We start from the raw sequence: 18,341 nt of genomic DNA on the forward strand, positions 1-18,341 counted from the left end.
ATTGTCATTTATCCTGCCGTTTGAGACACCACAAGCTACAAGCTGGTTGGCCTCAACTTCCGGATTTGCTTTCAGCTCACTTCACTTCCTCGCTTCCACTGTCTGTGAATCAATGGTCTCTTGAGCTACTTTGCACTCGCACTAACAAGGCAGGACAGTTTTGGCTTCAGGACAGGATAAACCAAAAATAGTATTATTATGTAATTAAGAAAATACTTTCCTCATTAGACAAGACACAGATGTTACAGTGCCGTTCAAGCAAACCTTTTTCTTACCGTTTGTTGCTTGGTACATCATCGAAAGCACTCTTGTGGCGAGTTTGGTGAAATGCCAGTATTTGTGAAGATAGCAGATATCGTGGAGTAGTTTAGTAGTTTGATGAACAGTAATGGTGAAAAAGTCATTAACAGATGCTCCAAAACCAATAAGATATTTTTGTATACATGGATCATGCGTATATGGATATTTTATTGGCATGGACAAGTTGTAAATGTATTTAATTTGTAGAAAACCTTGAATTTGAACGCATAAAAGGGGACAATCAAAAGGGTTATAATTTATAAAAATAAAAAAAAAATCTTAACTATTAACAAGTTAGTCAACAAATTAGAATGATTATTTGGTGATTGTTAATATTGTAAAAAAAAAGTTTATTCGGCATCTCTAATTTTGGTATCAACGTCAGTCAAATCAATCTTTACGATCAGAATGGCTATTGTCAATATCTTACAGCTTATGCTAAATAATATCTAGTAGAGTGGCTGAGCCCTTACAGCTACATAATAGCTATCTCCGAGTTTCATATGTCAGAAGAAAATTCATGTGTTAGAGGTACTGAAGGTTCACCATAATCATTTCTGCGTGCTTTGTGCATGTGATAGCCTGCATATGACTTAGCATCACGAGCTTCAATTAATTTTGAAAATGAAATATATCAGTGGTAATGGGAAGTAATTTATATCTTTGATTGGATTATTCATGTTTGTAGGTAAGGTTGGGATGGTTGGGCCAATTTGAAACCTACGAAAACGAGCGGAAAGCATCTAACAACGCCAATTGTCTAGAGTACAATTTAGATCCCTTGGTTCTGTTATTGCGAAAATGATCTTATTTTTCCTCAAACTTCCTAGATGTTTTACTTCAGAGACGGATGACTGAGAAAAAATTGGTTTGTAAGGGCTTGTGGTGATCTGATAAGTAATTTTCGTTCATAAATGTTAAGACTGCTTCCTACTTTGGTTATTAAGTCAAATACAAATTATTGTATGCTTTGTATTTTATTTGTAATAGCAATTAGTGTCTTGTTTCTAATAGTATCTAATGTGTGTGCCGTGTGGCTACATGCTGTTAGTCTACAAAAACACAAAGCTTTCAATGTAGCACAAAACAAAACATAAAAATATACAACGAGGAAATCAAGTATCTGTTATCTCTGGTGGCAACAGCTACGCTGTGTTAAATGTGCTGCAAAATGAAGCTATATTTTATCGTAAAACACATGAAGCATTTCCAATTTATAATAAATATTAGTAAGGTGAAATGAGTTCCATGATAATGATATATTACTTGAAATGATAGAACTCGCAGGATAGTAAGGAGAGCAGTGTTAACTAGCATTGACAATGATGACACTCGCAGAATGTCGTTTCCCCTTATCGCTCATGTACTCAATAATAGAAGACATTGGCCATTCTAGGCTGTTTCGGTACGATTCTCTTTGGTTCACTAATACGATTCCAGATAGTCTATATGCGCTTATGCACTACAGTGTGCACTGTGGCCTATAGCGAACATCCCCCTCCCAGTTTTTGGTTACACTCACTATGTGAGTGGTCTACTAAACGATGCGAATGCGCATGATCCCAGACTGGCATTGGCAGCACTACGTACATCGCGGCTCTGGAAAAGTATTGGCGTTGGATGGAAAAGGTCTACCTTACACTGTCTTTTCCAGCAAAGACGGAGTGCGAACGTATAAAATTGTTTCAGTCTAGCTCTCTAGTTTGCCAAAGTGATTCAGTGATTCGAAACATGTCTGAAGAATCTGAACAATTATTAGCGATAATGGATTCACGTGAGACTACATTTAAGATTAGTGTATTTGGCAATACATTGTCAGCGACGTGTTGGAAATGTTATCGCTTAAAAAGTGTTTCCAAAAACTGCCCCATACAACTGGAACATCAATTTGCTACGAAATAAAAGTATATCCTGTGAGCTTGTTCATCTATTGTAGGATCTAGGTGAAATACGCGCATTCTCATCTCACCCTTTCTTTAGACGAAGAGCTGAGACTGCAAGTTTTAAACGTGATAAAATATTGACTCATCTCTTACACTACGTATTGGCAATGAATAAATAATACCATCGGCAGTGAACGATGAGATTTATCAATTAGACGTTCGTGGGCTAGATTCAGCATAGAGAAATAACCAGCAACTAGTTCGAAGCCTAGAGATGGAAACCGATGTAGGGCAATTGAACGGGTTCGTGTGTTGAGAGTTGAAATATTCAGTGTGCTAAAGCACAACATAAAATAGCAGGAAATCGTTCGATAATGGGCACATATATTCAACTACTCATTCGGGTTTCAGCATTACATAATTTAGTCTTCTTTTCGTGTTATTTACCGTCATATTGATATTTCCACTCTTCAATGCAAAACGAACACGTTTGGATTACTACTCCAACGTTAGTCTCAATTTCAATTTGTAACCGATACCATTTTTATGTCACATAATTTATTCAAAGTGTACGCCATGAGAAGATTAGAGACACTTTACATTAATCTTAAATGTTTGAAAAGAGTTTGATGTAAAATCAATTATGGTATCGATAAATTTCCTTTTAAAAAAACTACTCATCACAATTTCAAAAGTATCAGTCCAGTAGTTTTGATCTTATTATGAGTGCCAACTTTGACAATGTACAAAATTTACTAAGTTAAGAACGACGCACGTATTTTAAATCCGCAGTATCTTTAACAATTCGACTAAATGTTCATAAAATCGTTAAAATAAATTTTTTGTAATTTTAGTAATCACTAAGGAAATAAAATAATCATAATTGTTAAAATATTAATAATAGAAATTGTTTGGTGTACTTTTGTACCAGAACCTTTTTACAAAAATGAACAGAATAATAATATTCTTTTTTTTATTTACTAATATAGTAACGTTTCAGTTTCAGAAATAGATTTGTAAATTCATAATAAAGGAGAAAAATAATAAAAGATCAATAAAAAGCGTGTTTCAAAATATATCACGTTTCTGTTTCTTCTTCGTTCGTTTTCTTCAGTAACTGTTTCAAAATATATCACGTATGCACATACTTACTTTGATTGTACAGGTTACTCACAAGTGATTGAGAAAGTCCGTTGCGCTGTGGACGTAATGGGTTATTTAATATGCATCAACGTTAATCGAAGATGAACAGAATCCATACCGATCAACTATGATTTTCTGTTTAACAGTACAGCCTTTTTTCCCTATTAGTTGTATTTATGTGCGAAATCATTCGAAGAATTATGATTTAGCAGTCTGCCTATCGTTAAGAAAGTCGATTAGTCTATTGTGGCTCATCGGAGTAGGCAGTTTGACTTGTTTTACGTTGCCGCGAACACGTACAGGGCATATAAATTACTAGAGTCTTTGCCGCGAACGAAGTGAGGGAAACCGTTACTTGTTATTGTATATTTAACAGTGGTTAACTTTTTGGATTGTAGTGGCAGATCTGTAGGAGTTAATTTTGGCCAGTCATGCCTGAAATTGCTGAAGGTAGCCACTTACGCGTCGAACGCATACGGCAGAAGCAGCTGGCGTATCTCGGAATGAGACTGGTAGAAGCCGTAAGTCACCGTTCATTTGCGACCCTCGCTATATTAAATTGACTTGTCATGTTAAGACAATTTGTTCTTTTCCTACTACGGTTCCTCATTGTCACTCACCGTCGAAACCGCTTTCGGAACTCCTGCGAATGGCTTGGTGTGCGAAGATTTGCTGCCTGATTTGCGCTTTCGTCCATATCGAGGGATTTCTTCACTACCAGGAACCATTTCCTCACGAGATGCTTTTCTGTGGCTTGTACGCCGGTTACTTTTTGATTTCGTTCTACAGCTTTTTGTTTCATTTTTGGAAATGTTGTGCTCTTAACTATCTGGTTGAATCCGTAATATCTGGCAGCGGGTTCCTGCTGTTCATTGTTTCCGCATTCGTATCAATGTACCATGCTGAGACTGACATTCATCTTCAATATCTATCGGATGACGAGGAGGGGTATCACCGGTTCTTCGTCTACTGTCGATTACAAAGTCTGGGAGCAACGATCACGGCACAAATATTTTTAATTCACTGTTGCCTTTCTATGGATTTGGCCGGATTTCTCGAAAAGTTGCACAGGGTATTGATAAGAAACATTAGTGGCCCAAACGAATTACCATCTCATGAAGCCTGCGAAGAGTTGCGCTTACACCCATTCTGGATACCAATGTGGACTACTATGTTAAACAATATGTCATGTGATTGCTGCAGGACAGACCGAGCCGACTAGGTGAAACCTTAAAAAAATCAAAGAATAGAAATATAACGACAATGGAAATACCTCTTATTTTTAAATGTTGAATGTTGGAAGAATCGTGAAAGAATGTCAAATAGATAACTTCCGAATACGAAGTGAATGCCCTATTGGATTGTTGTTGGAATTTCGGTAAGTGATAATGTCAATTTTTTAATTTTTGATAGCATTTTCCGCTTTTTATGATTTTGCCTCAGAAGCGAGAAATGGAGATAAAATATTTTTTTAAAAGCGAGAAATGGAGATAAAATAATTAATTAAAAAGTATTGCCATTTCTTATAAAAACTCTATAGGGCTACCCGGAAAATAAAGTGTCAATATTTAAAATGGTTCGGATTAAAAGTTTTGCAAAATCGATGTCTTCATCATTTTTATTTCGTTTATTCTAAGAACAATTAATTGAACAATACTCTTGAAAGGACGTAAGCCCCGAGGACTGTTAACAATTGTGATCCGCAGAAACATTTATCATAATTTAATCTACACGCATAATTAAACATTTGCTTTTATTTGAAGGAATCCTGCCAGCATTGTTTCCCGGGAGGTTTTAAAACGGATCATGAATCACTTGATTCCTTTTTTCAAGTCAGCCTTTGCATGTTCGGGGATCGTGGAATTTACCGGTACGTCCTTGAAACGAATGACATTCATTCTAGCTTTCGAATATTTTAACTTTTTAGAATGTTTTAATTATAAACCATTTCAGACATCCTTGCTCTTTAGGTTAAACAGTGTTAAACAAGAACAAGCGAGTCCTTTATGACTGACAATGAGACGAGCAGAGTTTTGGCAAAATGATTCTCATACCTTTGTTTTACCACTACAGAAAATCTGCCCAGTGATTATTGCTGCTCATTAACGCAGAGGTAGAGATGTTTAGTTTTATTTTCATTCTCTGACTTCCAAAGATATTCAACCCGTATGGTCTTTGCGGTGAGCAGTGGCTCTTTTATCCCTTCGTGCACAACTTTATTTTATTTTCAATTATTCCTCAAGATAATGATTCTTTGTATGGCTTAACGACAACCTCACGTTCGGCAAAAGGTAAGGTAAAAGAAAGAAGGCAGAAGTGGATACCAACACCCTAGCATTGTTCTGTGTAATCGACACATTGAGAACAATTGAGCTACTGGTAGAATGTAAAGTAATTTTAAGAATACAATACAACGGACGACCCTCTAGTAGAAGATGAAAGAAGACGACAAACGGTTGAAAAACATCAGTGTGTAAGCGAGCTGGAAGCTGCAAAGCATAAATCTGTAAGCGGATTACTTGCAAAAGATCTCGACGTAGAGCGGTTGGTGGTAATACATGAAATAATTAAGGACGAGAATATTAAGACCGCGGAACGTTTGGCAAGTTATACCTGAAATTGATTTCTTGATTATCTTAATGCATCCCCTTTTGTAATTCTGTCTCGCTGCAGGTGAATCAAGACAATCAGTCTAGATATTCAACGAAATGTATGTGAATACGCTGTATGTTGCTACGCTGTACGCTGGAAATAGTAAAGTCAGAATAGTGTCAGAAGGCAGAACTGTACTTGATTTTTTAAACATATACAAGAATCGGTCTGATCACTGCAGTCGGCTAATATAAAATCTTAAACTTTACCAGTTTATAGTAAAACTTGTTTAACTAGCATTTTTGATAAACTTTTTCAATTATTCGTTTGTTTTGTACAAATCCTGGGCGAAAGCTTTGTTCTTTTTGGTTTTTATCTAAAAATCAGAATTATGTTTAGAGAGATCTACGACCGATTGTTATCCGTTGGAGTTTGTTAAAATTTAGTTTCGATTGGTATGATTTACAACACCTCACCAGATACCTAGCCATCTCTAGAGGATGCATTTTTTTTCGAATGAATAGTTTCCATGCCTGAACAGGCCTTATTCTTGTAACGAGTGACTGCTACAGTAGCAACAGCATTGTAAATGTTCTTCAGCAACTTCCAGCCGACGAGCTCTGAAGGATTCAAAAAGAACCTTGGCAAGATATGCGGAAAAGGAAATATTTCTATGCTCATGTACTTTCTTCACTAAACAGCAAGTGCAGTCTCGAGGAAGATGCGATTTGGGTTCCCAGAGAAAACTTTCTATGGGTTTCATCGTTTTTCTTTTTCTTCCAATGGCACTCCCACACACTTTTTCCATTTCAGCGCGTTCTGATATTTACGTGCAAGCCCGGAAGTGAATTGAATTTCTCCAGCTGCTACGGGTCGGTCAGCCGAACCGGTTCTATGTGTATGATCGTAAGCACAGCATTACATTTAAGGGCATTTTAATCGGAACTTTATGATAGCATATATTTAAGGCGAAGACCAAAATAATACTGAACAGAATTATGGCAGTTGGCGTAGTTTTTATAGAACATCCTTACCGCACATTGTTTTCCGGTTTTAAAGAATGCAATCTCTATTGCATTCACAATCGCTGTCTTATCTTGGAACTGCATGATGCACCAATGTTGATTGTTCAATGCCCTTTTTTCATAGTTTCAATTCTGTCCAGTCTCTACAGCAATTTAAAAACTCCTTTGATAGAAAGATTTAAAAAAAAATTTCTATAATAATACCCATATTCGACACATGTATTATTAACATGACCTCTAAAAATTTGTTAGGATAACTTCAATTAAAATATCTTAGCTTAGGAGGCAATCAACAAGCCAAACGAGCTAAAGTGACTGAAGAATGAGATAGCATTGTTTGAAAGTATGATTATAGCACCGGCAAACCTTAACTGCTAATAATAATACAAAGTTACAAATTAGAATAACAAACATGTCATTACGTTATTCGTAACGCTAAAACTCTCTCAATGCTTTGCTCGTGTATTTGAAACCAAAAAATTAGATTTTATGACTGTTATAAAATCATCAACACTACCGTTATTTTTATAGATGCAGAGCTTAACTGATTAACACAAAGTGTAACGTGAATTTTATCCCTTCTTTTCAAACAATTGTTTCAATTCGACCCGTATGCTCTAGTGATGTTGCATAAACATTAAATCTTTTTATCCTTTCGCGATATCTGCCTTGCTTCGTCTATGGTACACCTATCAAATTTTCTGAGAAAAATGTGTGGCTTTTTTATGCCAAGCCGAAACCAAGTCCCGTAATTACGACCGTCTCAAACGTACGATGAGATGGCGGTGGTTGTGAAATGAACCAAAAGCAGGCAGCATTGGAAGCGGCATGTGCTTTCTTTTTTAAACGATACCTCTTTAATGAAGATGTTTCCCATGTGGTGCAGGCATCCAAGGGTCACGATAAAGCCAGCAACAACGGGCCGAATCTTAATGGATGTACTTAGCCTGCAACCTTTCTGGTTTAAGGAGGCGATGATACTATTTCAGTATAAAACAATCCGAAAAAGGAACGAAGGAATTCAAATTGTAATGACTGAATTGAAATACAGAACCTTAGGTTTCTGAGTAGACCTGTAAAGCATAGCCCACAAGTATAAAGGAAGCAATTAACATAGAAAAACTTACACAGACAGAGAAAATGTAAATGTTTTGTTTGGCTATAATTTGCATAAGATGGCGCCGACCATCTTATGATTTAAGATTATACCTCGAGTTTGAAAAGGTGTACCAGCCAGGTGATCTGCCATCGATGAGATGAGATGAATGTTTGGATTACATCTATGTTGATCTGGAAGTTATTTTGCATCATATTTTGTAAATGCACTACATTTTTTCCAACTAACTTCATTATTGATAAAAACATATTTCATACATATTTATTGATTTATCGAACTGTTCTATTGGCATTATCAACGATTATATCGGCACATTTGTATCCTGTAAAATACTCGTTTTTATGTTTCTGACATAATAATTGACACTCATTAAGTGCTGGACTTTTCACACAATGTAACGCATTGCAAATAATGTGAAATTCCTATCTCCAATTTGCATAACGGCTGGCAAATTAAATTAATTGTGAGATCAAATGCAAAAAGGCTACTTCCAATTGATGAGAAATTGCATGGGTAAACAAATCTGCGCTGAATTTTAATTGCCTTCATAAATACGGGAATGGTATTCTGCGTTGAGGGACAGTTTGAATATTTGTACATCGAATAAATGGATAAAAAACATTACAATGAAAGACTCTTTTACTTTAGTTACACCTGTAAATCATGTAAATCTTATGAGAGTTTAGGTTTGTAGTTCTATACTACACTTGTGGGCTATGCTATAGGCTGATGACTTATCTATTTAGTAACAAAACTGCGCCGTAGTGCTACCACAGGTTTTCCTAACCGTTAGCTGCCAATCGAGAATATTCAACAGATAAGTAGTAATTACGTATGAAAATTCTTTCTTTTTTTAAAAAGATTTAATCGCATATTGTTTAGTTGTTTGTGCTTAATAACTGATAGGTTCTATAAACTTATCATTGTGTTAAACTTATCATTGTGACTACGCCTCGTTATCGTCGTGTTTGCTAATGTACTATCAAATGTGGGGTCTCATTTTTTTATGTACAGTATTATTTTGTATACATGTAAAATCTTTAATGAGCTAAAGTTTAATATTCATTCAAACCTTGCTTCGACATTGACAAAAAGATTACAGGAGTCTTCAAAATCTTCTTTGCCTTTGGAATGAATAATGTTGAAGTTTTATTGGACTGATGTAGTTTCATTTGAAAATTTTGCATCTCATTTATTTATCGTTTAATCATGCGTCATATTTTCGATCGATGCATGCAACAATGGATGGATGGATGATTTTTGGAATGGAATCATCAGTTGGTTCAATGCAATAATGTGCTTCTGCAAAAGATTGTTTTTATTTTAGGGCGGCTTCGGTACTTAATTTTGTTTTGTGACACATATTTTTAACATTTTTCCCTGAAAGCTGATCCTTTCATAAACATTGTGTAAATTGTTTGGATCATTCGAAGCAAAACTGACCAAGTTACTGATTTTTTTAAATCCACGTTTCATACAAGACTCCATGCAGCACGCTACTTTGAAGGGCGTTTTACAAAACCAACGTTTTCAAAGTTGGTCCCCACCATACCGTAAAAAGTACTAGACCAATTGATTTGAAATTTTCAACACATAATTTGTACACTCTTTGCCAGGTAGCCTCGTCGAGATTTCATAAAAATTGTTAAATTTTTTTTAAACAAATCTTTAAAAATCGTGGTTTTAGCTAAAATGACAAAACGCATCACTTTTTCAACTTCAAAAATCTGCCGAAAATCGAAAAATAGGAAATTTAGCAAAAACTCAAAGGGATACTTGGATAAACTTGTAATATATCAAAAGAATATCGATTTATATTTTTCTGATGATCCATCACGCAGCTACGATGGGCACCACAAAAAAATACCTTTTTGCAGACGCACCTTAATGAATTTGATGCCATGGATGAAGTTTTAAATAAATCATCCCCAAAATAGAACTTAATATTTTTCAAAAGTTTTAGTTCAATATACCATTCACTTGAGAAAAATAAGTAGAATGGTTTCTCCACACATAATCGACAAAAAACGCCTTTTTTTAGCCAGAAATTACCGAAGCCCCCTTAAGTGGTGGGTTTTGGAAAAGACAAGAGGCACGGCATGGGACAAAAGAGTACATTCACAAGCATCCAGTACCAATTGATGGTAATGCCACCAACTGGGTTTCCGATTAAAAGTTTCATTTTGGACACAAGTGCCACAAGAAATGGTAGGCACGTTCTGTCACAAGGTGGACGTGCTTTGGCGTGTGCTTTCTAGGAGAGTGGATCAGCAGGTTGTTGTTATGTTTGCTTGATACAGACTTACATGCATGATGATACAAATTTGAGACGCTTTCCTAGAGATGCGGATAGAATGACAAACGAATCCTTGGATCTTCGGGAAGAGGGAACTAGTCGATGTTGTACTAAATGCTTGGAGTGCAACGCCATGTATATGCAAATTGAAGGTTATATTCGTGCCGCGCAGTGGCGCAATAGCTGCTTCTCGGGTGTATTAGACCTGGACTGTTGCGCTGCTAGCTAGCAGGTTTGCTTACGAGTTCGCGTGTTTTCGGTAGTGAAGCAAAATTAGTATTCATCGTCCGGAACGCATCATCGTGCGGGAACATGTTTGTGAATAAATAAACTTCTTAATAGTATATTTATAGGACAGACACTATTATCCATTGGTTCCGCGATGCGCCATCAGGTTCCAGCAATATTTTCACCAACAGCCATCACTGAACAAGTCGAACACGATTTCTTAAAGGAAACTCACAGTAATTTAAAATTTAATTCTATACTAATCTTGTTTCTTGACACACATGCCTTCATCACAATACTAAAACATACACAATAAAATTATAAACAAGCTAGTATAACCCTACGCCCATCGCTACGTGTAAAAGAGGAGGGTTATCTAAAATTGTCTATTTCATTGAGTTCTTGCTTTGTTTGTGACGATATTTGTCAATATTCAGAATTTTGTTAAAATTGTTTTACTTTCAAACCATTAAGGGGAGACTTCGGTAATTTCTGGCCAAAAGAAGGAACATTTTTGATGATTTTTTGTGAAGGAACCATTTTACTTTATTTTTTCAAGTAAATGGCATATTAAACTACAACTCGACTTTTAAAAAATATTTAATTATATTTTGGTGAAGATTTATTGAAAACTTCATCAAACGTTCTCATGGCATCAAATTTATCGGTGCCCATCGTAGCGTGAAGGGTCATCAGAAAAATACAAATCGATATTTTTATGATAGGTTATAAGTTTGTTCGGGTAGCCCCGTCGAGTTTTTGTTGAATTTCCTATTTTTTTTATTTTTGTCAGATTTTTGAAGCTTAGAAAGTGATGCTATTATGATTTTGCTTTGATTGTTAAAAAAAATATCAACAATATCTGAAAAAAAGTTTTCAGATTATGTGTAAAAAATTTCGAATCAATCGGTCTAGCAGTTTTTACGGTATGATAGGCACCGACGTTGAAAACGTTGGTTTTGAGAAACGCTCTTCAAAGTAGCGTGCTGCATGGAGCCTTGTATGAATCATTGATACTCAAAAATCTATATCTATTTCTATGTCAATTTTTCTTCGATTCATAGAAAAACTTTTACACAATGTTCCTGAAAGGATATGAATTCAAACATGTTAAAAATATGTGTCACAAAAAAAATATTTAAATAAAAATACCGAAGCCCCCTCTCCCCCCTATGTGAAACGCTAATTTTATGGCTCCCTTTCCTCCTATACAGCAAAAGATTAAACCACTTTTTCGTGATGTAACGAACATATGTGAATCCACTAAATACTCGAAGACTTAATTTTTGAATGGGTGAATCAAATATAAACGATTCTTTTTATGCAATTTAGTATAAAATTAAACGTAAAAAGGTTTTCTTTTTAATTTTTCTACATAATCTACTGATTTTGATACTTTTTTTTTATAAGCAGCTATTTAATTCCTTCCACGTAGAAAGATGTAGATCGTGTTTGCAGTCAATGCACAAGTGAGGTTTTAACCTCAGCATCATTGTTGAATCTTTAGTTTCTGAATTTGTTTTTTTTAGATGGCCAAACACATGAAACCCATAGGGTGACAGGTCAGGAATGTGAGGAAGGAGACTCAATGTTTCCTACCACAGTTGCTCCAATTTATCCCTAGTCAAGACTGCAAGTGGGCGAGCATTTTCATGAAAAAGAAACACTTCCTTATCGATAGGTCCCGTCATTTGCGGCAATATGCAAGTCGGACCTCACAGAAAAATGGCTTAAATAGGCCGCATTCATTTTCCTGCGGAAGTACGTCGTCTATCATTTCCAATAAACCGACTAAATCAGCTGATGTTGTGCGCTGTAAGGCTGGCGCGATGTCTGCGGTTATAGCCCTCATTTTCAACACGATTACGACCCGCCACGATTTTTGCATGACATGCAAACAGTCTGGCTCGCGACAGTGTCTCTTCCTCGGGCTGAACAGTCAATCTCCTAAAGATTTACTTGAATAAAATATGGTGCGTAAAGGACGAAGGTCGACGTTGCTCCAAATCATAACATTGGACACTGAGGAAGTCAACGGGGTGGTTCCAGCACGTTTCTTACATTTCTGACAAACCAATTAAACAACAAAAAAAGCGGGAACGTCCTCCCTCCATTTTTGTAACAGTAGGACGTCCATATTTGATCCACCCACGTAAAATCGGGAAAGTTGCAAATACACCGCGATAAATCAACCATCAATCCCATGCAGTAAAATTCATTGATAACATTTGGTTCCAAGTTGCAAAGGACGGTACAGCCATCGACTACCTTGTAGTGATAATTTAAAAGGGACCTTTATCTGGTTGACAGATGAACGTTTCCTACAATGATGTTCAATATTGCAGCGGAGGGAAGTGTATCGGTGACCGATTTGAGGTGCAGTAGCCCTTGGTTGGAATGTTTTCATATCTCTTGGTTGATTATTTAACTCGGATGAAAATAAATTACATTTACATTAATTAAATTCGCATAGTAGCAAGCACTATCACCCAGCAGCGTCAGGGTGATCACGAGCATTCGAAATGGAAGCTAAAGTCTAATAGCTACCCACGCGAATACCCAGTAGCGAATCCTCTGGCATCAAAATAGTAATTTGCTAAAATATAATCTGTTAGCCTACCTACTCTTACGCCTGCCAGCAATCGAAGCATGTGCCAAGCATTGTCCAAAAAAAAGGATAGGCTGTAGCAGTGTCGCGAGCGTACGGTACGCTCGATCGATTGGAGCGCAGGCTAACTGTTGAACACAGTATCTAGCATCATGTGCGTGACACGCCCGGAAACACAGACCTATTTCCAGCAGATGCGATGCCCAGTCACCATGAGCATTTATGCCGGACTGCTCTCGTTGTCGTGCGTCGGAAAATGTGAAGCTATGGTAGAAAGCACACATAAATACTGGCATTAGTTCTCACCGTATGTTTGTTGTAATGTCATTAGTATACAAATGTGAAACGACTAGGCATGTGCCAAACGTTCGTAGCCATGCTTTGTGTGAGTGAGTTGATTTGTTATCGAACTCTCTTTTCTATCGCTTGGCATCGCAGTTGCTGCCTGGTTCACTATTCCTACAACCTACAAGCTACTCTGCACACGACCAGTGTGTTTGGAATTATCAGCAGCCCGACAGCCTGTGGCAAGATATATCATTGTGAATTTACTTTACCCGCTTGTTAACGACTGAATAATTACTGTACAGTTGTGTAGCTCTTGTTATACAGGAGCATACGTTTATCACCAAATGGAAGATTTAAAAAATGAGGACAACGGTCACCGTAAGGCGCGGCACCAACGACGATGTGGCAGAGATGAAGTTGTGATACCCGAAAAGCGTACAAATCTCTGTTTCCGTTTCATATTGCTCCGCTTGTTCTGCTAGGATCGTCGTGGAGGTACGTGCGCTTCAACGTGCTATCTTAATTACAAAAGTTTCAAATTAAATCATAAATTAAATAAATTGCTCTACCATCCAGTGGCTCGCTGATGAACCTTCTTGGATGCATTTTCACTCAGAACAGTGGCCTCAAGAGGTAGTTGTATATTCGACTGTATTATTTGTATATTTGCTCCTTTTTATCATTTGCATATAACAATTCGCTTATCATCTCGCTGGCAGGGTGCGAACAGGGTATATCAAGTCCAATCGAGAGCATAGTGATTATGAACGCAATCCCTTTGAAATTAGTACCGAAAAGGAACTAAGCGAGAATTCTAAATATAAAATTTTGTATTGTTTTGTTGCATCCTAGAAGCGATTGGTCAATGTAGAAGATGTCTTTTCTCATGCACGTGCGGCAACAGGCAGTAGCAATTAATTTCTTAGTACCGGAGAAGGCAACTGTTTCCTCTTGCTACTCTGGGCGAAAATACCGAGTTGAACCGTTAAGGCCGCAGTTGCAAATGATCTAATCTACATAAGAAAATTGCCATTCCACAGGTTCTGTGCCGATACCGAAAATGTTTGAGAGTCCCGTGTGGGTTTTATACATCCACCAAGCCCTTGTATGTGTCCTTGGTCTGGGTAGTGTGTTTTGGTCAGAGAGATTGCCAAGATTGCCCCAGAGTAGACAACATGTTTCGGGGGGACGTGAGACTTTCATTTGTCACCTTCTTTGTTTCAGTTCTTACTTCCCTCTCGCTCGCTCCTTCTCTCTCGCTCGCTCCTTCTCTCTCGTTCTCGATCCTTTTCTCCCTGTTTTACTCTTGTTTTGCTTGGTGAAACATAAGAAGGTTTACCATTATTTGTTCTTGTTAAACGCTCACTCTTGTTTCGTAACCACTCTACCGTACTGAAAATGGAAGTAAATTGGGATGGTTGAACTGACGGTAGAAATTCTTGGAATATCCCATCTTATCCACCTCGTCTCACGGAAACGCACATTTGTAGGCTTTTCATATTTTTGTTGCTTGTTGGAATGAAGGAATGTGACAAATGGTTCACCGCCGTATCTCGTACATGCATATATCAGATGTTGGACATGTACCATTGGTCGTTGAAACATTTTGTCACATTGGATTACATCTTTGGGAACCACTTTACATCCCCGCGATCCTGTGTGTAGGTTGTGGGAATGAGCTTGAGATTGGATTGCTCATGTTCCCCCTTTTTGCTCATCAGAGTTCGTGTTGCATACTTTTCCTTCCGATGGGTGAAATTCGTCAGGCGAGCAATTTTGTTGTTACACGTAGCAACGTTGAGTACGAAGGCACAATGAAGTGGACATGAGTAGAATGAATAAATAGGCTGCCTTAGTTCCAATCCAGAAATTGTTCATGCTACGAAATTACAATTGAAATCAAGAACGGTTTGGCACCCTGCCCGATATGCCTGCGGCAATGTTACCATAGTTTCTAATCAAGATAGTACCACTGTTTGACACATTCCTAAACCTATTGGAGAAAGAAGATGGTCCACGTCGCTTATCTATTCTTATTGGATAAAGCGAAACGTTTTGTGATTTTGCTTAACGTAGAACATCTGCTTTCTCTTTGCACGAATTTGTACTATAACTCACAAGATTCTCCATGACATCTTTCATTCGAGGCTAGTACAATCGGTACAAGTTAAAATAAATGCGGCACAACCAAAAAAAAAATGGCAAAAAAATTCATGTTTCTATTAATCTACATTATTTAACTAATGTTAATTATCCGAAGACTAATCGTCTAAAAATATTTTATATTTATAGAAATTATACAAAAAGTGGAAGCTCTTGTTTTTTTTATTATTATCTTTTCGGTTTGTTGAACTATGGTATTGGCACTGTGCCACTGTGTTGTTATATCGTCTAAAATATAGTGTATTACCCTTCAAATAACTGCCAAAACTCTTCTGTATCTTAAGGTGCTTAAGATACAAGTGGAACTGCTCTATGTAACGATAACTGCGTGAGGTTTCCGGGATGTTGTTCCCAGGATTTTCTTGTACAAATTTATCAATCAAGGTACTTGCATATCAGATATGTTGGACGGTTCACGAAGGGCTGCAATTTTGCCATCGGTTTCACTATTAATGGTATTGTTATGTTGCATATGGATCGAAGCCATGTGGTTGTGCACGATGCAGGTGAACTCTAGAGTGCGGTCATCAAGCATGTGCACCCTGTAGGTTTTGACCTGACGACGGTTTATGGGAATAGCATTTAGAAATTGTTCGTTCAGCAATTCGTCACCGAGACAAACCACTCTGGCAGATTGGTTTTCTAGCTGACGTGTTATAGGACGAGTGACAATTTCACGAGGCCATGATATACCGCTGGACACTGAAGGTTGCAGCACATAACTAATACCGTTGATACCGTCGAATTTTTCCATTTAAATTTATTCTATCCGCGCCAGAGCTTTTTTGAACTAACGATGAAAAATAGCGCGCAACGTGGTATGATATTCGTTGACGATGCCGACCGAGGGGGGGGGGGGGGGGGTGCTGAGGGGGATCGAATGAAAATGCACCGAAAATAAAATCATAAAAAACCAGATGAGCACATGAACGATATTCGAAGCGAGTCACCTGCATATTGTCATTACTCAATGTCGGTACCTTAAACGGTTTCCAGTTTTTCAGATTCCTTTCAGGTTGCAGCAGATTGACTGTGCTTAACCCCCCAATGTCTGAGTGTGGACGAATCCATCGGTCAGCAGCAACAATAGCCATCGATAGAAACGACATCAACAATGATCACTTACTAGACATATTCTCTCTACTACATATACTAGAAGGTCGTGTGCACAATTGCATTTATTTCGGGGGAAATGTTTCGCTTCCGGAGTGATTTCATTTAATGTGTCACGAAGGCGGTGAAAAAATTAATCATCAACCCGCAATGGAGGGCTCATCCAACAAGCCGTCACCAGCGTTTAAAACTTCAGTGAACTGGCAACATTCGCAGGTGCACAACAGCTATATCAGACGAAAAAAGCGCGTTCGTGTTCTACTGTTGTCTCGAAGCATCCTATACCCCTCGTCCCATTTTCCCATTTTTCTTTTCTGGCATCGTTTTCCTGCCACATCACTCAGAGACCTCAGGAGAACTCTCAGGAGAATAAATACGACAAGTCCCACGGATATGACAAGTCCCACAAGGAGAAATATATTGCGTCCAAAATTTTTACATGCATTGATTTATCAGACGCAGCTCTGGATTTTAGATTTTTGCGAACTGCCCATTTCCATTTTAGTTACAGGATTAAAAATATAGTTACTGAAATGACGAAACATGGACTGCAGTCCATCTGCAGAATCGAATGTCCACGATTCTTTAGTTTTGATGCTAAAGAGGTCAATCTATTGGACTTTATATTCCGGAAAATGGACATTTTAGCTGCAAGCATGCATCTTTGGTGAATATTTTATTCAAATTCTATTTCAAAATTTAATTCCACGAATCGAACGTGTGGCACATGCACTCTTCATCAGCCAAAACAAGCCGTCGTTACCGGCTGCCAATCACTAGAGTATTTTAATCCAGCTGCCAATGACATTTCGTCCCAAAGAGAGGAAGAGCGTTTGGTCCTGGTAAATGCTAGACGACTGCGTTAATAAAAGGGTTGCTGAAAAGTCGCCGCATGGGATAGCATGAAAATGAAAAAGGAAATAAAATGAACCCAGCTTTAATATCTTCCGAAGGGTGGTGACCTGTCCACGTTAGAGCCACACGTAATAGAGGATTTCCAATGTTTTGCTGTGAACAACTGGCGAGTGTAGCCTCGCGTGGCGCTAGACTGTATAGTTTTCAATATCATTTTCTTTCCAAGTCGTAATACGCAAGGTGGTGAAATGTCACACAATATTGTCGATTCCTAAGTCCTTACTGTTAAAATATAAACCGAAACCAAACTAACGCCACAAACTAACGACAAAGAACAGGCTCAAAATCGATTTGACATGCATGGTTTACTAATTAAGGTAATCGAATTTGTTCGAGGACAAATGTACTTCAGAATGTGTTTTGTGGTTTTCTGCTGTTTGGTGCACCGGTTGTTGCTTCATAACATGTTGGAATATTAGATGTGATTCAGTTTCTATGCTTAATGTATTATTGCAGGCAGACAATAGTAGAATATATGATATCGCTGTATATTACTCGGAGGCAGCCAAGTTCGATGGACTTGTCATTTAAACAGAAAATCTGTTTCACGAAATAAATCCACTTAAGTGGTACTCAATGCTGAATGCTTTACAATTCTACGAATCAACCTAGTAGGTTCGATGGAAGAAATAATTATCGTTCTAAAGAGGAACAATGATAGATACAGTAT

At 37.5% G+C, this 18,341-nt stretch overlaps 1 protein-coding gene across 1 annotated transcript; it reads left to right on the forward strand.

The window, feature by feature from the left end:
- The first annotated feature begins 3,595 nt into the window (after window positions 1-3,595).
- Window positions 3,596-4,548, forward strand: LOC126576604 (uncharacterized). Its single transcript, XM_050237911.1, has 2 exons — window positions 3,596-3,847; window positions 3,994-4,548. The coding sequence occupies exons 1-2, from the start codon at window positions 3,758-3,760 to the stop codon at window positions 4,546-4,548; spliced, it is 645 nt and encodes a 214-aa protein (XP_050093868.1). The 5' UTR covers window positions 3,596-3,757.
- The last annotated feature ends 13,793 nt before the right edge of the window (window positions 4,549-18,341 follow it).

Source organism: Anopheles aquasalis, chromosome 3 (assembly GCF_943734665.1).
Source record: "Anopheles aquasalis chromosome 3, idAnoAquaMG_Q_19, whole genome shotgun sequence".
NCBI lineage: Eukaryota > Metazoa > Arthropoda > Insecta > Diptera > Culicidae > Anopheles > Anopheles aquasalis.

What these genes read in the sequence shown, in the direction of transcription:
- LOC126576604 (XM_050237911.1), top strand. Translation starts at nt 3,758, where the DNA reads ATGCCTGAAATTGCTGAAGGTAGCCACTTACGCGTCGAACGCATACGG. An exon ending in GAATGAGACTGGTAGAAGCC is followed by an intron (nt 3,848 to 3,993) that starts GTAAGTCACCGT and finishes TGGTGTGCGAAG; the next exon opens with ATTTGCTGCCTGATTTGCGC.